This window comes from Lagenorhynchus albirostris, chromosome 3 (assembly GCF_949774975.1).
Source record: "Lagenorhynchus albirostris chromosome 3, mLagAlb1.1, whole genome shotgun sequence".
Taxonomy (NCBI): Eukaryota; Metazoa; Chordata; class Mammalia; order Artiodactyla; family Delphinidae; genus Lagenorhynchus; species Lagenorhynchus albirostris.
The window spans coordinates 170,957,874-170,977,183 of NC_083097.1; the positions used below are offsets into that span (position 1 = coordinate 170,957,874).

General features: G+C 62.2%; 2 protein-coding genes across 18 annotated transcripts; one reads left to right on the forward strand and one right to left on the reverse strand.

The window, feature by feature from the left end:
- Positions 1-4,322: 4,322 nt before the first annotated feature.
- RNF126 (ring finger protein 126) lies at positions 4,323-14,063 on the forward strand. 17 transcript variants are annotated; one of them, XM_060145880.1, is made up of 10 exons: positions 5,703-6,559; positions 7,970-8,041; positions 10,800-10,858; positions 11,104-11,174; positions 11,322-11,414; positions 12,283-12,351; positions 12,426-12,495; positions 12,951-13,044; positions 13,171-13,286; positions 13,367-14,063. In XM_060145880.1, exons 1-10 carry the CDS (start codon positions 6,370-6,372, stop codon positions 13,511-13,513), a joined length of 981 nt encoding a protein of 326 aa, XP_060001863.1. In that variant the 5' UTR covers positions 5,703-6,369; the 3' UTR covers positions 13,514-14,063. The 17 variants fall into 17 exon arrangements, 16 of the variants coding, with proteins under 16 accessions (XP_060001864.1, XP_060001867.1, XP_060001870.1 ...); XM_060145878.1 differs by having other exon boundaries at positions 5,707-6,559; positions 11,322-11,495; XM_060145882.1 differs by lacking the exons at positions 5,703-6,559; positions 7,970-8,041 and adding an exon at positions 4,331-4,487 and having other exon boundaries at positions 11,104-11,167; positions 11,251-11,495.
- Positions 13,778-18,227, reverse strand: FGF22 (fibroblast growth factor 22). The gene is given in 4 exon segments (XM_060146439.1): positions 13,778-15,477; positions 15,566-15,672; positions 17,734-17,759; positions 17,761-18,227. Coding segments are annotated over 4 exon segments (783 nt in total). The 3' UTR covers positions 13,778-15,294.
- Between the last annotated feature and the right edge of the window lie 1,083 nt (positions 18,228-19,310).

Here is a 19,310-nt window from a genome sequence, read left to right on the forward strand (position 1 = left end):
TCTCTGTCCCTGCCAGGCTGAGAGGTGGAGGGGCCCCACCCCCTTTTCCGGGGGTGGGGGTGGGTGTGGGGCAGCCTTGGTAAAGCCCTGAAAGCTGATTACCCAATTTGGTAAACGTGCTACTGTTTCAGGTAAGAGAGAGGCCTGCTTTTGGAAGTACGCCTGGTCGTGTTTGGGATAAAGGGGCGTGGGGGCAGTAACGTTGCCTGAAATTCCACACAGACACCGAGAGAGAGCAAAAAATGTCAACCACTGGGGCGTCTGGGTCAGGGACGCCCGGGTCAATAATACCCTTTGTATTATTCTTGAAACTTTTCTGCAAGTTAGAAATTGTTTAAAGTAACAACTTTTGAGCAGCGCTCAAGGGACATTCATCAGGAGAGAGAGAATGGAGGCATCCATCTTCCCCACTGGCTTCCCCGTCCCTGTTCTGACGGCTTATTCCTGAAAGATTCTTTGAGCAGCTAGAAATGAAGGAAGTTTGATCTAACATGATGGTGACTACCCTCCTGGGGAATAGCTTGGGGAATATCGGAGGTTCTGGGGCTGCAGGGTCCTGGGTCCTGGTCTGGGTATGGGTGACTCAGGGGTCCACGTCAGGCCATTTGAACAGAACTCTGAGGAATTACTGTGTGTGTTTATATCTCCAAACCAACAAATAAAAAACAGTTAAAAAACAAACCCATTCCACAAACTAAAACATATGAATTAAAAAGTGGGGCTTCCCTGGTGGCGCAGTGGTTGAGAGTCCGCCTGCCGATGCAGGGGATGCGGGTTCATGCCCTGGTCCGGGAGGATCCCACATGCCGCGGAGCGGCTGGGCCCGTGAGCCATGGCCGGTGAGCCTGCGCGTCCGGAGCCTGTGCTCCGCAACGGGAGAGGCCACAGCAGTGAGAGGCCCGCGTACCGCAAAAAAAACCCCAAAAAAGTGAAAAAAAGGAAAAAGCACAACTCAAAAAGTATCAACAGAAATCAAAATCAAACAAACAAAAAAGCAAATGGGGCTTCCCTGGTGGCGCAGTGGTTAAGAATCTGCCTGCCAATGCAGGGAACACAGGTTCGCACCCTGGCCCGGGAAGATCCCACATGCCGCGGACCAACTAAGCCCGTGCGCTTGCACTCTAGAGCCTGCGAGCCACAACTACTGAAGCCCGCGCACCTAGAGCCTGTGCTCCGCAACAAGAGAAGCCACCGCAATGAGAGGCCTGCGCACCACAACAGAGTAGCCTCCGCTCGCCGCAACTAGAGAAAGCCCGCGTGCAGCAACGAACACCGAATGCAGCCAAAAATAAATTAATTTTTAAAAAGCAAATGAAAAATAGAAATAAAAAACACAAATCAACAAATATAAAGAAAAAAAGGACATAAGAAAATATTTAAATAAAAGAATAGAAAGCAAACCCCCAAATGCATGAGCAGATAGCAGTGTACTCATACCTGTTGAAATAATGCTCGGTGGAGCGGTGGCCTGCCTGCAAGGTGGGTAACAGCACTGCTTTCTCCAGCTCCAAAGCCTCCAAAGGTCCCTCCCAGAGGCTTGATTTGAACCCAAGTCAGTGACTTGGGCAGGGGGTGTGTGTGACATGGTTCTGTCCTGAGGGGTTACCTCATAATCCACTTTCAAAGACTTTTCAAGAAAATGCTGAGAACCCATCAGGAGGCACCTGTGTCTCGCTACACCCCGCAATCAGAGAGCCCTGGGGTGGCCAGGGCACCCCTCACAAGTCTGTCCCATCAGTGGCAGCAGCAAGGTGGCCACCAGTCACAAATGGATGCCTGAGGCCCAAGAACCTCAGGAACACTGGATCACATGCAGACAGTGGCCCGATTTCTTGAATTCAAATGCCCCAGTCCCAGGGTGACCAGCAGGGCAAGTAGCCCAGACCCAGAGGTCCAATGGTGGAGTCTGCTATATGACCATGTTTGAGCCTCAGTCTCCTCATCTGTAAAATGGGAGTCTTCATTTTTCCCACATCATGGTGCTTGTGTGAGGATTAAACTTCAGGCCTGGCACATCCTGAGCTCTTAGTTTTATTATATACAAAACCCCATATTCTTGTTCCCACTGTATCCCCAGCAGCCTGTGCAGGCCTGGCGCTGAGGTGCTTTTGAGCACCTACTATATGCAGGGTATTGGCTTCACATATTGGGAGACACCACTGATAACTCCTGGATCCAGGAGTGGCCGTGGCAGGGGGAGAGGGAAGAAGGCACTGGGCGGCCGGGTGCAGCAGGAGATGTGGGCTCCCCCAGGATAGGGCAGGGGCAGCCTCATGAGAAGCAGGTAAAGAGAAGGGAAGGTAGGAATGGCACTCCCAGCAGAGGGCATGACCAGGCAAATGCCCTGAGGTGGGATACAGATTGGCCTACCCATGGGGGCCAATGAGACTGGGCTGGGGAGGGGTGGGAGAGGGGCAGATAAACTCAGGGCAGGCAGCAGGGCCCAGTGAGGAGGTGTTTTGGGTACCCACAGGTGCCCCAAGCCTAATCCAATCTCACAACCCTGAGAGGCAGTTTCTGCCGCCTGCCCAGAGAGGTTAAGCGAGTTGCCCAGGACCACAGAGCCAGTGTGACTTGGTGGGATTTGAACGCATGCCCGCTAACTCCAAGGCCTCTTGGGCAGTACCTCATAAACTTCTGCAGGATGGGGAATGCCCTGGCAGTCTAGTGGTTAGGACTATGTGCTCTCACTGCCGAGGGCCCAGGGTTCAATCCCTGGTTGGGGAGTTAAGACTCCACAAGCTGCGCGGCAAAACAAACAAACAAACAAACAAACAAGAAAACCCACACTAAAAAAACAAACTTCTTTAGGATGAATGAATGAATATATGTCTTCGGTGCGAAAAAAGCCCAGGGCTAGGCATTAACAGCCTGAGGCAAAAGGCCCATCCTGGGGGGCGGGGCAGGGGTGGGTGGGTGTTGCCTGGTTTCCCAGCAACAGGGTTGGGGCGCTCTCTGGTGGTCAGAGCAGGAATGGCTTGGAATCACTGAGCCTTGAGGGGTACAAAATGGTGGCTGGCAGACAAGTCCCTGTTCCTAGTCTCTTGACATTCAAAATCGTTTATACACAGGCTCCAATTTGTAATTCCTTGACACTCGTGCTCCAATGCTCCCTTCAGCAGGAAGCGCAACTCCAGCCAACTCCTATTCGTTCTTCAAAGCCCTGGCTCCAATGTCCTCTCCCCTGGGAAGTCCTGTCTGTCTCCCCAGGCTGAACCAAGTCTACTCTAGGGACTCATCCTCCGGCTCAACCTCACGGGGCTGGAGGGTATCTGCAACCAGCTCTGTCTCCTCCAGACATGGAGTACTTCAGAAAACCGCTTTTATTGCCTGTTGAGTCTGTGATTGCCCCTGCTGTGTCCTTGCACCCAGCAAAGGGTCTGGCATACTACAGGAGCTCAATGAAAGTTTGTCGAGTGGATAAAGAAATAAGTGCATGATTGGCCTAGAACTAACCTCAGAAATGACCCTGGCCTGCTGATTAATTTTTTGGGGGGTTTAGGTTTTCTGCCCTCTTCTCACCCGAAGACATCATGGAAACAAGACCATACCTGGCAGGCCTCAGACTCTCTTATCCCATGTGCCACACTGAGACATGGGAGGGCAGCCCTCCTTGATTCAGGAATGGGTCTCCTGTCTGTATGCATTCAACGAATGTTTATGGATTGCCTGTGTGCCAGGCACTGTTCTGAGACCAGCTGGGAACAAGATACAAAAATCCCTTCTGTTGTGGAGCTGACCCTACAGTTTATCAGGCGGAAATGAGTGCTATTGCGGAGGGCGCCTCCATAGATGGACATTTGAGCAAAGACTTGAAGCGTGTGGGTTAGGAAGCCACGCAGGTGTCTTGGGAACGGTGCACCGGGTAGGGGCACAGCCAGTGCAAAGGCCCGGAGGTGAGAGCGCTCAAGAGCGTCCCAGGTACAGTGAGGACAGAAAGGTAAGAGAAAGGTGGGACTTGGCAATAAGAGCAATAATGAGGGAAGCGGGGACCTTTGCAGATTTGTAGAAGAGGAGGGGCTCGGACCCGCCCAAGACCCGCCTTCGGCCTTTCCCGCAGCCTTCGGCCCCGCCCCCAACCCCACCCCGGGCCCTGATCCAGGTTTGCCAGGGGTACTCGGCCTCGCCCCCTCAGGACCCGCCCCCCTGCCATCCCCACAGCCTGGCCCCGCCCCGGCCCTGCGCCCGCTCCTAGTTTGCCCCTCGGCAGCCACCGTCGCCCGGGCCACCGCCCGCCGCGTGCGCCGCCTGCTCCGCTTCCGCCGCCCTTCCCTGTCTCACGCCGTGCGTGCCCTGCGTGCCTTGCGTGAGCGTGCGCGGGAGCGTCGGCCGGCGAGGGAGCAGCAAACGGCCGGCGGCGGGCGGCGAGTGCCGCGCGGGGGGCGGGCGGCGCGGAGGAGGCGGCGGTGGCCATGGCCGAGGCGTCACCGCAGCCCGGACGGTACTTCTGTCACTGCTGCTCGGTCGAGATCGTGCCGCGCCTGCCGGTGAGGCCCAGGCCAGGCGGGCGGGGGCCTTTGCCTCAGCCTGAGGCGAGCTGGCTCGGACGGGGAAACTGAGGTCCCCGCGGAGGGCCCGGAAGCGGGCGGCCCTGGTGGCGCAGCTGGGCCGGCGGCCGGGAGGGAACGGGGCCGGCCCCGAGCGCGGTCGGCGCCGCGGCCGCCTCGTGGGAGGGAGTCGCCGCTCTCCCGGGCCCGACGGCGGCCCAATCCTGCGTTCTTCTGCCTCCCGGGGGTGGGGGCCTGCACCCAGGTGGGCCCTGCGCCCTCGCCCGGGTGGAGGCCGCGGGAGGGCTGCTCGTGAAAGGCTCGGTTTCCAGACCTCTCAGCCCGGAAGTTCCGAGTCGGTAGGTCCAGGATGGGATCAGTGCCCCAGCTCCCGGCCGACCCTCCCCCGCTGCACGGGTGGAAGACTGAAGGCACGGCGGCCCCGCTCCCGGCATTTGCCGCTCGGCTAGCTCCCGGGGAGCAAGAAGCGGGCGGTGCGGTTGACCAGGGGAAGGAGCTGCAGGTGGCAACGATTGATAGAGTACCAGCTCTCCTTGGTCACCTGGTTGATTTTAGAGCCAGGCTCTTAGTCCTGCCTTTGCAGCTGTGGGCTTTCCTGGGGGAGGCAGGAGGAGTTGGTGGACATAATCCCAGCTTCAGAGGAGACTGAGCTAGAGTCAGGGTTTGGAGGGGAGAGGAGTGCCTGGGCCCAGGAGGAGAGAAAGGGTAGAGGTGGTGTGGCTTCCAGAGGCAAGGGGCTTGGTGGGGGTGCATAAATCGAAACCCTGGGTGCATGAGCAGACTTGAGGAGCTGAGACTTGCCCCACTCCCCCACTCCAGCGTCCCGGAAGAAGTCCTCCTTCTGCGTCTTCCGGCTCCCTGCACGCCCCAGCAATGGGTCTGGTTTCCTCGACTGGCAGGAAGGGGCTGGTCGCAGGACAGTCCCCAACCTGGAGGAGCTGCACGCAGCCCCTCGCAGCTGTTGTGAGCCCTGGACAGGCCCTGGGTCTCAGGCTTACCCCAGAGTGGCCTGTCCAGAGCCATCGGAAGCCTGGGGCCGAGCAGTCTGTGTTGCTAGCTGTTTTGGCCTCCCCTCCTGGGGCCAGCCTGGGGCCCGGGTCCTGGCCCCCAAGGACCCTGATCTTTTCCGACTGTCACTGGGCTAGCGAGGTTTTTCCTAGTCACAGGATCCAGTGGTGACAAGGTAGCCATGACCTTTGCCCTCCCAGTTTATAGGGAGCCAACGCTGAACAAGCGATTGGCAAATATTTGATCGGGAACTTGGTAAATTCTGTTAAGCGCAAATAATGGCAGGGAGGGGACCGGCGTGGAGTTTGGGACGGGATTGGAAGAGGCCCAGTAGAGTGGGTGTCTGTTTATGAGTAAGGGGCGCACTTGGTGTTCTCGGGGGCAGGAAGGTGGGCTCTTAACGTGGTGACGTTGGAAGTGCCCCACCAGCAATTGCGCTCCCCGCCACCACCACCACCACCCCTGCCCCCCAGCCCCGGCCGCCCGCCAGCACGGACCTCTGTTCACGGGAAACCGGCCCGAGGTTGGTGTGCAGAGAGACGCTGGCTGGTGTTGAGCTGCTCCTCCTGACCTGCTGTCGCGGCCCTCTGCCCGCAGGCTTCCTCCCAGCAGCCCAGACGCCCTGGGCCTCGGTCTCCTCGCCTGTCAGACGGGTTGGCGAGGGCACCCCTGTGCTTGACGGGCACGCGTGGGCAGGGGGGGCCCGGGAAGCCGGGGAGGGGCTGGTGCCTGCCTGGAGCGGGCGTGTGGGAGCAGGAACCGGACCGGCTGGCCAATCCGGAGGCCTCTGCGCAGGTGCGCAGGCCCAGACTCGATTCCCCCAGGAAACGGGAGCACCAGGGACGAGGTGGACATGGGGCGTCCGCGGGCGGGCCCCGCGGGTGGGCGGACCAGGTGGTGTTTGGGGTTTGGCCCACCACCACGGGTGGCCTTGTTGAGGCCTGCTGTCCTGTGGATGACCCCTGTCTTCCTCTCAGAAGTGTCCCTGAGCAGGGTCGGAGGACGGGGACAGGACCTGGCAGCTGCCTCGGAGGGCCATCAGGGTGAGGAGAGAAGGCCCGTGTGTGTCCCCAGCCTTGTGCACCCGCACCTTGTCCTCCACACAGAGCCGCTGGGGAGCAGGCTGGGCCCCCACCCACCCGGCGTGCTGTGCTGCTGCCGAGGGCGCCCATTTCCCCCGCTGCTGCCGAGGCCCAGGGAGGCTCAGCCCTGCGCCTGGAGTTGAGACCCAGGGGCCCAGAGATGAGGGCTGCCCCACAGGGCGGGAGTCTGGGGGTGCAGCAGGGGGCTGAGCCCCGGAGGGGCGGCTGGACGAGGGGTGCCAGACAGAGCCACACTGTGGGGCTCCCCGGCTGCACCTCCAAGCCTCCCGGCGCCGTTGGAGGCTGAAGTGAGGCGCACCCCCGGCAGGGTGGGCCCATGTGTCACGTGGATGGGCGCTTGCCGGCACTTAGCGGGCCCCGGGTGATGCGAGGCCCCGGGACGGTGCTGCACCCCGGCATTCAGCAGCATGCGTGGGGCTCACAGACGCTGGGGAGGACAGAGGGGCATGAATGCGCTTTGTGTGGCAGCTGCTAAGACGCAGAAGAGAGTGCTGCGGGGCAGGGGCACTGGCCCACGGGTCTGGTGGGCCCAGTGGCATCTGAGGAGGGTTGCCCCTGGGGTCTGCGGGCTGGTGAGGTCAGGCTGGGAGCACGAGGGGCTGCAGGGGCGTGGGGAGTCTCGTCAGGTCTGTATCTGGACCTGAGCTCACATACCCCCCGCAGCTCTGCGCCCCAACCTTTTCTGGGGGCCCTGGGCCCGCCGAGGCCAGCATCTCTCCAGCTCCCACCTCAGCGTCCCCGGCTTCACCACACACGCCTGGCTGGGGACCCTGGGTCTGCACGTGGTGTGAAAGGGCGCGTGAAGGGTGAGGCCTGTCTCTGAGGGCCCCAGCTGGCCGAGCACAGGGAGCAAACGCTCAGTAAACGTAGCACTGTAGCACTCGTCTGCCGGTCGGCGGCTGTTGCCGTGGTGATGATGACTGGATGGCCCTCTTGCCGGCCATCTCCTCAAGATGAGGAGTCTTCGGCTAGGAACAGGTGCTCACGAGCTAGGGTTCTGCGAGGGAGACAGGCCCTGCCCTGTGGGGGGCGAGCACTCCATCCCAGGGTTTCCACCGCTTTTATTACACAGTGATGTAATAAAAATCTCAGGGACACGCCCTTGGAGGAGAGCATTGGAAGATCAGGGTCTGGGCCTTCCCCACCGCCTGCGAGCAGAGCCCGGGGCCCTGCCTGAATCCCTGGGTGCGGGGCGAGCACTGCTCAGCCAGGCCACTCAGTCTCAGGGCGTGAGGCTCTCCAAGGATGGAGGGCGCAGAGCAGGGCCTGACCACAGCCAGCACTGAGCTGCAGGACAGCCGCGGCTGCCGGATTCCAGAGCCTGGGGTTGAGGCCACCCTCCATTTGCAGATGGGGAGACCGAGGCTTGCAGCCGGGAGGTGATGTTTGAGCAGACCCAGCTTCCAAGAGGGAGCAAGCCAGGTAGATATCTGCTCGGATCGAGGGGACACAGGGGACAGGGGATGGCAGAGGCCCAGAGATGGGCGGAGCTGGGAGTGGGCGTGGCCGGGCTGGGTTGTTCTGGGGCTGCAAGGTGAGGTGGGGAGCACTTGGGCTCAGGGAGACACAGAGACTCCAGAGAATGGCGAGGTGACAGGCTCTCAGGCACCCAGGAGCAGTGGCGAGCCTCAAGAGTGGAAGAGGGGGTGCCCGATCTCCAGCAGGGTGTGGCGCCGGCCCCGCCCTGGCTCTTCCAGGCTCACCCTGGGGCAGGGTGCGGGCCTGGGGCAGGCAGGGTCCCCAGGAGAGAGAGAGAGATGCTTCTCACGGGGGTTCTGCCAGGCTCCAGTGAGGTTCTGGACCTGCCTGCTGACCTAGATCAGACCCTGGTGGTGTGGGCAGGCCAGAGTCCTAGCTTGCCTGTGAGCTTGTGTTCAGGGGCCGTCTGGTTCCCAGCTTCCTAACCTCGGTCACCACAGACTCACCTGCAGCCACGTTTGCCTGTGTCCATTGCCCTCCCCCCGGGGGCTGGGCAGAGGGGGTGAGAACCCTGGTCACCCATCACAAAGCCTCCTGTGGCCACGTTTTGCACCCTGTGAAACGTTGAAATAAACAACAGGTTGAGGGCTGGCTGGGGGGCCTTAGGAGGAGCCCCTGAGTGATGTCCCCGCCGGCCCTGGAAATCCCACGCCAGTGACTACTGTCATGGCCACTCACTGTGTAGGGGAGCCTCCCCTGGGCCCCTCGCCCCTGCTCAGGAGGGCAGAGCACTGCCATCCCTGTTGTTTCTGGCTCAGCATTATTGCGATACACCACCCACTTAAAGCATACACGTTGGTGTGTTCAGTCCACTCAGAGTCCTGAAGCCAGCAGTCACCTCTGTCCAAGTCCAGAACATTCCATCACCCCAAACAGAAGCCCTGTGCCCATCAGCTGTCACCACGGCCCCTGACAACCACTAGTCCACTCTCTGTGTCTGTGGATTGGCCTGTTCTGGACGTTTCCCATCAATGGATCACACACTGTGTGTCCTTCTGTGTCTGGCTTCTCTCACTGAGCATCCTGTTGTCAGGGTCCATCCACGTGGTAGTGAGTGTCGAGGCTTCACCCCTTTACGTGGCCGAGTGATGCTCCCGTGTGTGGAGGGACCATGTGGTGTTTGTCCGTCGTCCGCTGGTGGACACTTAGGTTGTGTCCACCTTTGGCTGCTGTGGACGTGCGTCTCCGTTGCCTCTGGTGGGCACCTGGCTGTGGAATCAGGGTCGTGGGGTGACTGTGGCTGTTTTCCGAGGACGCTGCCCCGTTTCACGCCCCCACCGGCCATGTAGGGGCTCCGATTCCTCCAGCTCCTCCCCGCACTGGTCCCTGCTGGCTTTGTGGGTCCAGCCGTCCAGGGCGGGTGTGAAGTGTGTCCTGCTGGTTTCGGGTTGCGTTTCCCTGTTGCCTGTGTTGTGTGTCTGTTCTTGGCTTGTTGCCACTTGTCTATCTTGGGAGAAACGTCTGTTCTGATCCTCTGTCCGGTTTTTGTATTTGTTTTGAATTTTATTTTTATTTTTTTATGCAGCAGGTTCCTATCAGTTATCCATTTTATACATGTTAGTGTACGTATGTCAATCCCGATCTTCCAGTTCATCACACTGCCATTCTGTCTGGCCGTTTTTTAACCAGGGTGTTTGTCTTTTCGTTGTTGAATTGTGAGAGTTCTGTAGGTATTCTGGATACAAGTCCCCATCACCTGTGCAGCTCCAGCCGCCCTCCCCGTGGCTCAGACAGCGTCCTCTGATCCTCGACCTTCCTTTGCTTTCTGGAGCGGGGCACGTGGGGGGACACGGTATGCACCGTGATGGTCCCGCCGTCCGCAGGGTGGGCCGTGCCCGCTGCACCCCGGCGTCGCTCCCCGCAGAGGGTGGCAAGGCCAGCGGTGCCCTCTGCCCCCAGGAACCGCGCCTCTCCCCGTGGGTACGCGGCTGGCCTCGGGTGGAAGGACCTCACGCTCGCGGCTCAGCGCCCTGTTTGCGTGGCTTTGGGACACGTGTGGCCTGGGCCCAGTTCTGGGCCAGAGTGGCGGCTTTGGTGCTCAGACGTCTTGCCGTCCCTGGGGCAGGTCCCCCTCTCCGCTGCCTTGGAACATCATGGTCTCTGCCCGCTGGCTGTCCGGCCTGGGGAAAGCAAGGGCTGGGAGGGCAGGTGGCCGGTGTGGATGGAGTCGAGCTCCAGCCTGGTGTCATGGGCTGCATGCTGGGGCTGCCAGAATGTTCCGCAGGCCGGTCCCTCTGCCTGGGTGGTGCCTCCCGCCCTTGGTGGCCACCTTCCTGGGAGCAGATCTGCTCCGAGGCCCAGATAGTCCTGGAGCCCCGCTAGTCACTCTCCCCGCACTCCTTTTTGTGCGAGTGTGGGTGAGGGTGTCACAGAACACTCTCGTGTCCCCCAAGTTGGGAGAGTTTGCTGAACCCACGTCAACTAGCTTGTTGATGGATGCGGCTGACTGAAGGCCCTGAAACTGTGACTTCTGTCACTGTGGGGAGCACCGGCTGATGGACTCGGGGACATGGGAGGTCGAGGAGGCCACCTGCGAGGGGAGCATCGGAGGCCGTAGCCAAGGGCAAGGGCGTCTGTGCGCCAGCCCTGCCCGGGGCAGCCCGGCCGGACCTGGCGGGTTCACACCCAGGGCCTTGAGATGACGCCCATGCTGGCCCTACCACAGCCCAGAGATCACGCTCGCTGCCCTCTCCTCCTGCAGGATTACATCTGCCCAAGATGCGAGTCTGGCTTTATCGAGGAGCTTCCAGAAGAGACCAGGTAAGGCTGCCCCCGGCACAGACCCCTGGCCCGAGGGTGCGCTGGCCGAACCTGGTAGGGGGGACGGGGGGGCCGTGACGAGGGCCAGCGGCTGGACCTGGGTGGGGGTTGGGCTGGACCTCCGCCCTTAGGTTCCTCAGCCTCCTGCCTCGGGCCCTGGGCAGGGGCTGTGGAAGGCGGCCTGAGGCCCATGGGTAGGGGGGGTCCTGCTTTTGTCCCACTGCTGACGGCGCCTGTCCTCCCAGGAGTGCAGAGAATGGCTCGGCCCCCTCCACAGCCCCCGCGGACCAGAGCCGGCAGCCGTTCGAGGTGAGCGGTGAGCAGTGGCCTCTCTCCCTGCCCCCGCCCCCTCCGCGCCCCCATCCACGCGGTCACGGCCCTCCTCTCCGCAGAACGTGGACCAGCCCCTGTTCACGCTGCCGCAGGGCTACGGGCACTTTGCTTTCGGCATCTTTGATGACAGCTTCGAGATTCCCACCTTCCCCCCCGGGGCACAGGCCGACGACGGCAGGGACCCCGAGAGCCGGCGGGAGAGAGAGCAGCACTCCCGGCACCGGTACGGCGCCCGGCAGCCCCGCGCCCGCCTCACCGCGAGGCGGACCACCGGCCGGCACGAAGGCGTCCCCACGCTGGAAGGGTGAGGGGGCCCGGGGGCGGCCGCGGGCGGGATGCTCGGGGCTTCGAGCCCGCCCCACCCCGCTCAGGCAGAGCAGCCAGCTATCCTTCCAGGAGGTTCTGTGGGCACGGAGGTGTGGGTGCTGGCTCAGGGGCTGTCCCCTGGGCAGGGCAGTTCCCCGGTGGGTCCGGCTGGCCTGAGGAGCTGTGTGCCCACTGCCTGCCTGCCCTCCCCCACCGCCCCCGCCCCCAATCGTCCTTCTCAGAGGGGCCTCCGCCCCATGGGCATCTTCATCTGCTGAGATGCGCTGGTCCACGCCCAGACGAGCCGTCCCGGGTGCAGGCGAGCAGTGGTATGCGGTGTCCGGTGTCCCTGCCCCTCCCGCGTGCGGGGTCATGAGGACAGGAGGACCTAGTAGGCCCGTCCCAGCCCTGCAGGAGTCGGGGCTGAGCTTTCGTGGGTCTTTGTAGACGGAACTTGACTGCAGGTAGGCCGAGGCCTGTCCAGCTCAGGACACAGCCTTGGCTCACTGTGACCTCAGCCGGCACGTTTCAGGGCCGCCGCGAACAGCCGGGCTGATCCCACGGTTCCTCAAGCCCCTGGGATCCCCCACGGTGCTTTCCCCAGGTTGCAAAATGAGAGTTGGATGCAGTCGTGCATTGACAGGTGCCATGCAGCCCTCAAGGAGACACTGCCTTTGGGCGCCTTTCGTGTTTGGTTCTTATTATTACCAGTTGAAAAGCCAGCCCCTTGACGCCGGCCCCTCCCTGGGAGGGCGCTAACCTTGGGCCTGGCTGCTCTGTTCCAGGATCATCCAGCAGCTGGTCAACGGCATCATCACCCCGGCCACCATCCCCAACCTGGGCCTGGGCCCCTGGTGAGTAGGTGGGGGGGTCCCCCTGTGCCCTGTCCGGCCCCTCTGCCACTTGAACCCCAGACTTCTTTGCCCAGGGGCGTCCTGCATTCAAACCCAATGGACTACGCCTGGGGGGCCAACGGCCTGGATGCGATCATCACGCAGGTACAGGGGCCTCCCTGGGGCTGGCACTGGGCACGACGACTTTATAGGCCCGTGCTCCCTGGAGGACGGGGTGTCGTCTCCCACGTCCGCGTCCCTGGTGGCACTTGTGAGGTGGGGACGTGACCACCTTGGGGCCTTCCACTGAGCATTTTTGTCACTGGCGCCTGGTCCCCTGGTTGTAGCCGCGCGAGGATTTGGGGAGGTGCCTCGGCCGTGGGAGGTGCCTGCCGGCCCCGGCTGTGAAGTGACGCTCACTAGATGAGAAGAGTGGGCAGAAGCCCGGGGCTGGGCCTCCTGGGGGCAGCAGACCTCTGACCCCTGAGGGGGTCGGGCCAGGACAAACGGGGCCTCGGTGCTTTTGCAGGTAACCCAGCCTTGCATTTCAGAGCCCCGTGGGGCGAGGGCCCTGCCCACCCGCCAACAAGCTCCCGGCACTCTGGCCTCTTGTGTTTCAGCTCCTCAATCAGTTTGAAAACACGGGTCCCCCACCCGCAGACAAAGAGAAAATCCAGGCCCTCCCCACCATCCCCGTGACCGAGGAGCACGTAGGTACGCGCCTGTGCCCAGCCTTCTCAGTGGTCCGGAGGCCAGTGTGCCCTCCATCCCCTGGGACACCTCTGGCGGGGGCTGCAGAGAAGCCCCCCTGAGAGCCCCATGGCCTGCCCGCTCCCACAGGCTCCGGGCTGGAGTGCCCCGTGTGCAAGGACGACTACGGGTTGGGCGAGCGCGTGCGGCAGCTGCCCTGCAACCACCTCTTCCACGACGGCTGCATCGTGCCCTGGCTGGAGCAGGTGAGCGGCGGGCCGGCCCGGGACCCTCCCCGCCCCGCCCACCTCTGAACAGCTCCCCTCTCCCCTCTGTTCCCACAAAGCACGACAGCTGTCCCGTCTGCCGAAAGAGCCTCACAGGACAGAACACGGCCACCGACCCCCCGGGCCTGGCGGGCGTGAGCTTCTCCTCCTCCTCGTCATCCTCCTCCAGCTCGCCCGGTAACGAGAACCCAGCCAGCAGCTCCTGAGCGTCCCAGCCGACCCCCAGGGCGAGCACCGGGCTGCGGGTCGGGACTGCGGATGCCGCGGACTCCCGCACCCCTCGCGCCCACGGACTGCGGTGCCGCCGGGGGCCCCCCCCCCCCCCCGCGGCACAGGCTTGGAGGACCCGCCCCTCCCGGCTGCTGAGGGAGCCCGGCCTCCCCAGGGCCGGGCGGGCCAGGCTAGGCACATGCCGCCTGGGGCGTCTGACTCCCTTCCTGTTTGTCTCTGACCTCACCCTCTACGTGTTCGACGGCAGAAAGGTTTTTATAATTTTAAATTATTACTGCTTTGAAATAAATGGACGTTTGAGCTCACTCGCGGCCCTGCATGATCTGTGGAGAGACAGGGTGGAGTCGCTCGGCTGGGGTCCCAACCGCGTGGACAGGCCGTTGCGCCCCACTCCAAGCTCGGGGCCCCGGGACCACCAGGATGACCAGCAAAACAAGGACGAAACTGCTCTGACAGACGTTTTTTAAAGGAGAAAATATGTGTATCTTGAAAGCTATTTAAAAATACATCTACTTAGAAAGAAAAGCAGGTGGTTGGCGTGTTACTTGTGTGCGTCGGGGGGCGCAGCCCCGGGCCGGGGAGGTGAGCCGGCCGAGCCCCCGCAGCTGGCGTGTCATCCACAGGCTGTCCCCCATCAGGGTCACACGGCTGCCTCGGCCGGTGAGTGTCCAGCCTGCGCCCTGGGAAGTGCCCCCCATATTGGTTTTCTGTCTCTGAAGTGGAAGCTGGCTGCTGGGAGGGGTGGGAGCCTCCCCTGCACCCTCTTGGCTCCACCCCTGCAACTCGGAGGAAGATCAACCCCCAGGAGGCTGATCACGCCCCACCCCCACCCCAGCCTGTACACCCTGCCGGATCTGAGGGGCTCTGAGGACACCGTGTTCGCGTCTCCAAGGGCAGCTGTGACAACTCACCAAAACTTGGTGACTTAAAACAACACGCTTATCATATCAGTCCTGGGGTCACAATTTACATCTTAGGGGCTAAATGCAGGCGTGGGCAGGGCTGGTTCCTCCAGAGGCTCCAGGGCAGCATCGGTTCCGCCTTTTCCAGCTTCTAGAGGCGCCGCACCCCTGGCTCGCGGCCCCTCCTGCATCCTCACAGCCAGCAGCGCAGCATCTCCCGTCTCTCTCTGCCTCTGACCCTCCAGCCAGCCTCCCTCTAATAAGGACCCTGGGATGATGCTGGGCCCCTCAGGGAATCCAGGGTCGTCCCCGTCTCAGGGGCCTTAACTTAATCCCACCTGCGAAGTCCCCTCTGCCTCATGAGGTGACACGTGCTCGGTGGCCCAGGACCAGGCCCTGCCAGTCTGTGGCGGGTCGGTGTTCCCCAGGCTCCCTCACCTCCTCGCTGCCCCAGGCACCCCAATGAGTTCCCAGGTCCGAGCCTTTGCTTGGCTGTGCCCAGCCTGGAGTGCCCTCCCAGACCCGGCCCCCGCGTGGCCGAGTCCCCGTCTCCCGCCTGGCAGGTGCTTTTGTCGAAGCCTCCCTGACCCCAGCTTGTGACTGGACTCCTATGGCCCCTGCTCAGCTCAGTGTCCCCTCAGACTCAGGGGCTCCCTGAGGGCCGGCCGCGTCTGTGGGGTCCGGCGGTGTCCCCAGTGCCCAGCACAGCAGGCGCTCAACGCATGTGAAACCACTGAGTAACCAGACACGGGCTCGCCCGGATCGGGCCTTCCCCGGCCACGGTCTTCAGCTGCCCGCCCGGCTCGCGCGCCTCCTGGAATCTCGGTCCAGCCGTCACTCATGGATCCTGGGCCTCAGGAGACCAGGACGGGCAGGAAGTGCGTGGACGGGTGGTGTCGCTGCGTGCGGACCCCGCGCCCCGGGGCCCCCCGCCCGTCCAACGCCAGGAACATGGGCCGGCCGCGGTGGCGCCAGGGCACGGACTCGTAGGTGTAGCCCTTCTCCTCTATGCGCTCCCGGAACTTAGCGCAGACCCGCTCACAGCGGCCCTGGCCACGCCCCTGGCCACGCCCCCACTCGGGCGCGCCCCACGCACCCCAGCCCGCCCCGCGCACTTGCACTCACCGACCCGGAGTGGCGGCCGCGGCGGTTCATGGCCACATAAAAGCCGGTGTTCACGGCCTTGAGCGCCACGACGCCCACGCGGATGGAGCGCATCCCGAAGAAGACGCCTGCGGGGAGGGGCTGGGTCAGGGCCCGCCCACCACCCACTTGCCCACCCACCCCGCTCTTCATTCATTCATTCGTGTGGGGAACATTCCCCAAGTACCTACCGTGCTCCTGGCCCTGTGCTGGGCGTGGGGATGCACCAGGGACCACGCAGGTCCGTGGGAGTGGCCGTGGCCGTGGGAGTGACGGGGTGGGGGAGGAAGGACACCAGGCCAGGGGGAAGGCCTGAGGCAGGACTGGCCCTGATGGGTCGGAGGAAGTCATTGGGGAGAGCTCAGGGTTTTCTCTGGAGGGCAACGGGGAGCCCAGGGGAGGGCCCCGTTAGTCAGGGATGAGAAAACCAAGCCAGAGGAGGTGAGTGCCTGCCAGGTGAGCTGCTGCTATCAGATGTAGACCCCCGGCAACGACCCTGACAGCTCGGCTAGCCACAGCCGTGGCCGGTTATGGGGGAGACAATTCCAGACAGGAGGTACGGCCCAGGCAACGGCCTGGGGGTGGGACACAGGGTGTTTAAAGCACAGTGTGTTCGCATCCATGATACCCGCTAACACTGCTTGAATGCCAACTGTATGCCAGGCATTGTATCCCACCAAGCCCACACAGCAGCCCCTGGAGGGAGGTGTGGACCGTGCCCACAGGGGAAAACTGAGGCCTGAGAAGTGGCAGAGCCAGTTTCTCGGGCCCTGTCTGTGGATGGATGACCCTGGGCGAGCCCTGCCCCATCTGAGCTGATGTTTCCTATCCAGTGAAGCAGAGCTGGGGGACAAGCCCCAGCCCACACTCTCTGAGCCACACCCAGGCACTGGGGCCTAATCTGGAGTCAAGGCCTTGCCCTCTGGTGTTCACTCTGGACTTGGATGCCTCAGGTGACGGGCAGCTCACCTCATGTCCCACAGGACATTTGCACCTGCTATTTCCTGGGTCAGGCACTCAGCTCCTCTTGTGCATGGCCAGCTCCTTCTTTATGAGGCTCAACTCAAGCCCACCGCCTCATTGTCACCCTTATCGCTGCCCAGATGGGGAAACCGAGGCTCAGAGAGAAGCACTGACTGTCCCAGGTCACCCAGCAGAGCCAGACCTCACCCCCAGCCCGAGGCCACCCTTCCTGGCCAGGCCCAGCACTGAGCAACCGGCCCAGCCACTCCCCCTGACCTTGCCCTCGTCCAGTTAGCCTAATGAGGGCCTTGAGAGCCCCAGATGAAAGCAGGTGGGAAGGGCAGGGGTGATTATCTGCCCTAATGGTGGTGATTCAGGCAGTGGCCGGCAATGGCTCAGCTCCCCCGCTCCCCTGCCCAGCCTCAAAAATGTGGGGAGACTGAGACAAGCCTGGGGTCACCGACCGCCCTGGTCTCCCACTTATCAGCAACCTCCTCCTCCTTCTTTGTCCCTTCATCTCCTCTTGCCTCATACATTCCACAAACACTTATTGAGCACCTACTGCTTGCTGGGCAGGGCAGCAGGGATATGACTCCAACTCGATGAGGTTCTGGGCACTTTGGAGCCCTAGCTCCATGCCCCCCACCTCCCACCTCAGGCAGGTCATTTGCCCTCTCTGTGCCTCAGTTTCCTCATCTGCCAAATGGGTGTCTAGGAAGACATAGAGGGGTCCCCAACTCTGGCAGGTCCTGAGTTTTGTTTTGCAGGGTGGGGAGTTCAGAGTTCAAACCCAGCTCTGCCCCCATCTCATTATGTACTGGGCCCACGGGGGCCCTTCCGGGAGCCTCAGCTTCCCCTCTGTAAATGGGTCCTGTGACCCCAACGTCAATTATCTCACAAAGACCCTTCTGCTGAGCCAGGACCAGAGCTGGGAGCTTCCCCTGTGACCTTCACCCCAACTGTCCAACCCTCCTTCCAAGTGAGTTGGACCCCATTTTACAGTTGAGGAAACTGAGGCCCCAGTCAGGAAATGACTTGGCTGACGCCACACGGCCAGAGAAGCCTCCGGACCCTCCCTCAAGTGAGAGAGGGCCCAGTTCACTGCTGCTACTACTGCTGCCTTTGCTGTTATTGTCCGCCTATCTGCCCTGTACCCCTGCCCCCGCGCAGCGCCCCCGGCTACTCACTGTCAGGGCTGTCGCGCCAGCGGGTGGCCGCTGGGGTCCACACACAGGAAGAAGTGGGTGGAGGAGAAGAGGCGCCGTCAGCGCACGTCGCCCTCCAGATGCATGTAGCTGCGTGGTCTCCGCGGACTGTTTGGGGTCCCCGCGGCGCCGGGCGCCCGTGCCAGCAGTAGCCACGCCAGGCCCAGCCACAGGCGGCCGCGTATGGCCCCGCGCCCCGCTCGCCGCCGCCTGGTCTTGACTCCCCGCGCGCGTCCGCGGCTCTGCCATTGCGAGATGGGGGGCAGAGTGCCCGACGGGGCCAATAGGGCGCCTCGGGGGCGGGGCCAGAGCCACAGTGGGTGGGCCAGGATGCGGGGCGGGGCCGTGGTCAGGGCGGCCTGACCGCCCTGCAGAGTCTGGGACAGGCCAATGCGGCTCCTGGGGGGCGGGACCAGAGCCGCAGGGGGCGGGATGACTCCCCACGGGGGTGGGGCCAGTACAAGGGCGGGGCCCATTCGGGAAAACACTCCGGCCTCCACGCGTGTTTGTTTGCCTTGCGGGGCGGGGAGGGCGGTGCTTGTCCGTGAGTAGCCAGATTGGCCTGCAGGGGCTGCGGGAGTGTGAGAGCGGCGGGCCACAGAGACACGGCGGGAGTCAGAGCCAAAGAGAGGGAGAGACAGAGCCAGAGACAGAGAGATATAAAGACAGAGCCAGTGGGCTTCCCTGGTGGCGCAGTGCTTGAGAGTCCGCCTGCCGATGCAGGGGACACGGCTTCGTGCCCCGGTCCGGGAGGATCCCACATGCCGCGGAGCGGCTGGGCCCGTGAGTCGTGGCCGCGGAGCCTGCGCGTCTGGAGCCTGTGCTCCACAGCGGGAGAGGCCACAACAGTGAGAGGCCCGTGTACCGCAAAAAAAAAAAAAAAAGAGCCAGGTGTACAGCACAGGCCTTGTAATAACCTATAATGGAAAAGAATCCAAAACAGAATAGTATATATGTATAACTGAATCACTTTGCGGTATGCCTGAAACTAACACAACATTGTAAATTAACTACACATCAATTTTTTAAAAGGGTAAAAAAAAAAAAAAGAGCCAGAAACAGAGAAAGACAGAGACAAGAGACTGAGAGGCAGAGATAGACAGAGACTAAGATGGAGGGACAGAGTCTATGAGACTGCACAGGCAGAGATGGCTGAGACAGAGACAGAGACAGACAGATGTGTGAGAGACAGAGAGACAGGGAGAGACGGAACTGCCCAGGGGTCAGAGGTTGGGATGGAAGTTCTGGCCCGAGTGCCTGTCCTTGCCAGCCAGGCCCCTGAACAGGGAATGCCCCGGGGGGCTTGTCTACCCTTCCAACTAGAGCTTCCTGAGAGCCAGGTCCAGGGGGCATGCGGCTTTGCTGAGGGGTGGGCCTGGGGGAAAGTGTGGGTGGAGGGGCAGGGGAACTGTTGGAGCATATGCTGTGCACACAGGTGTTGGGCAGCAAGGTGGCCGATGGGAGGATGGACAGTTGGGCATGTCTGAGGCCAGCTGATGGGGACCGGGTTGATGACCAAGGCCAGCACCCTGTCCCCAGCATCCGTCTCTGCATGTCCA

Excerpts from the sequence above, each read along its gene's own strand:
- RNF126 (XM_060145877.1), top strand. The coding sequence starts at position 6,370 with ATGGGGCGTCCGCGGGCGGGCCCCGCGGGTGGGCGGACCAGGTGGTGT. Across the intron at positions 11,496-12,282 it reads GGCGTCCCCACGCTGGAAGG|GATCATCCAGCAGCTGGTCA; the intron begins GTGAGGGGGCCC and ends GCTCTGTTCCAG. Across the intron at positions 13,045-13,170 it reads CGTGACCGAGGAGCACGTAG|GCTCCGGGCTGGAGTGCCCC; the intron begins GTACGCGCCTGT and ends CCGCTCCCACAG.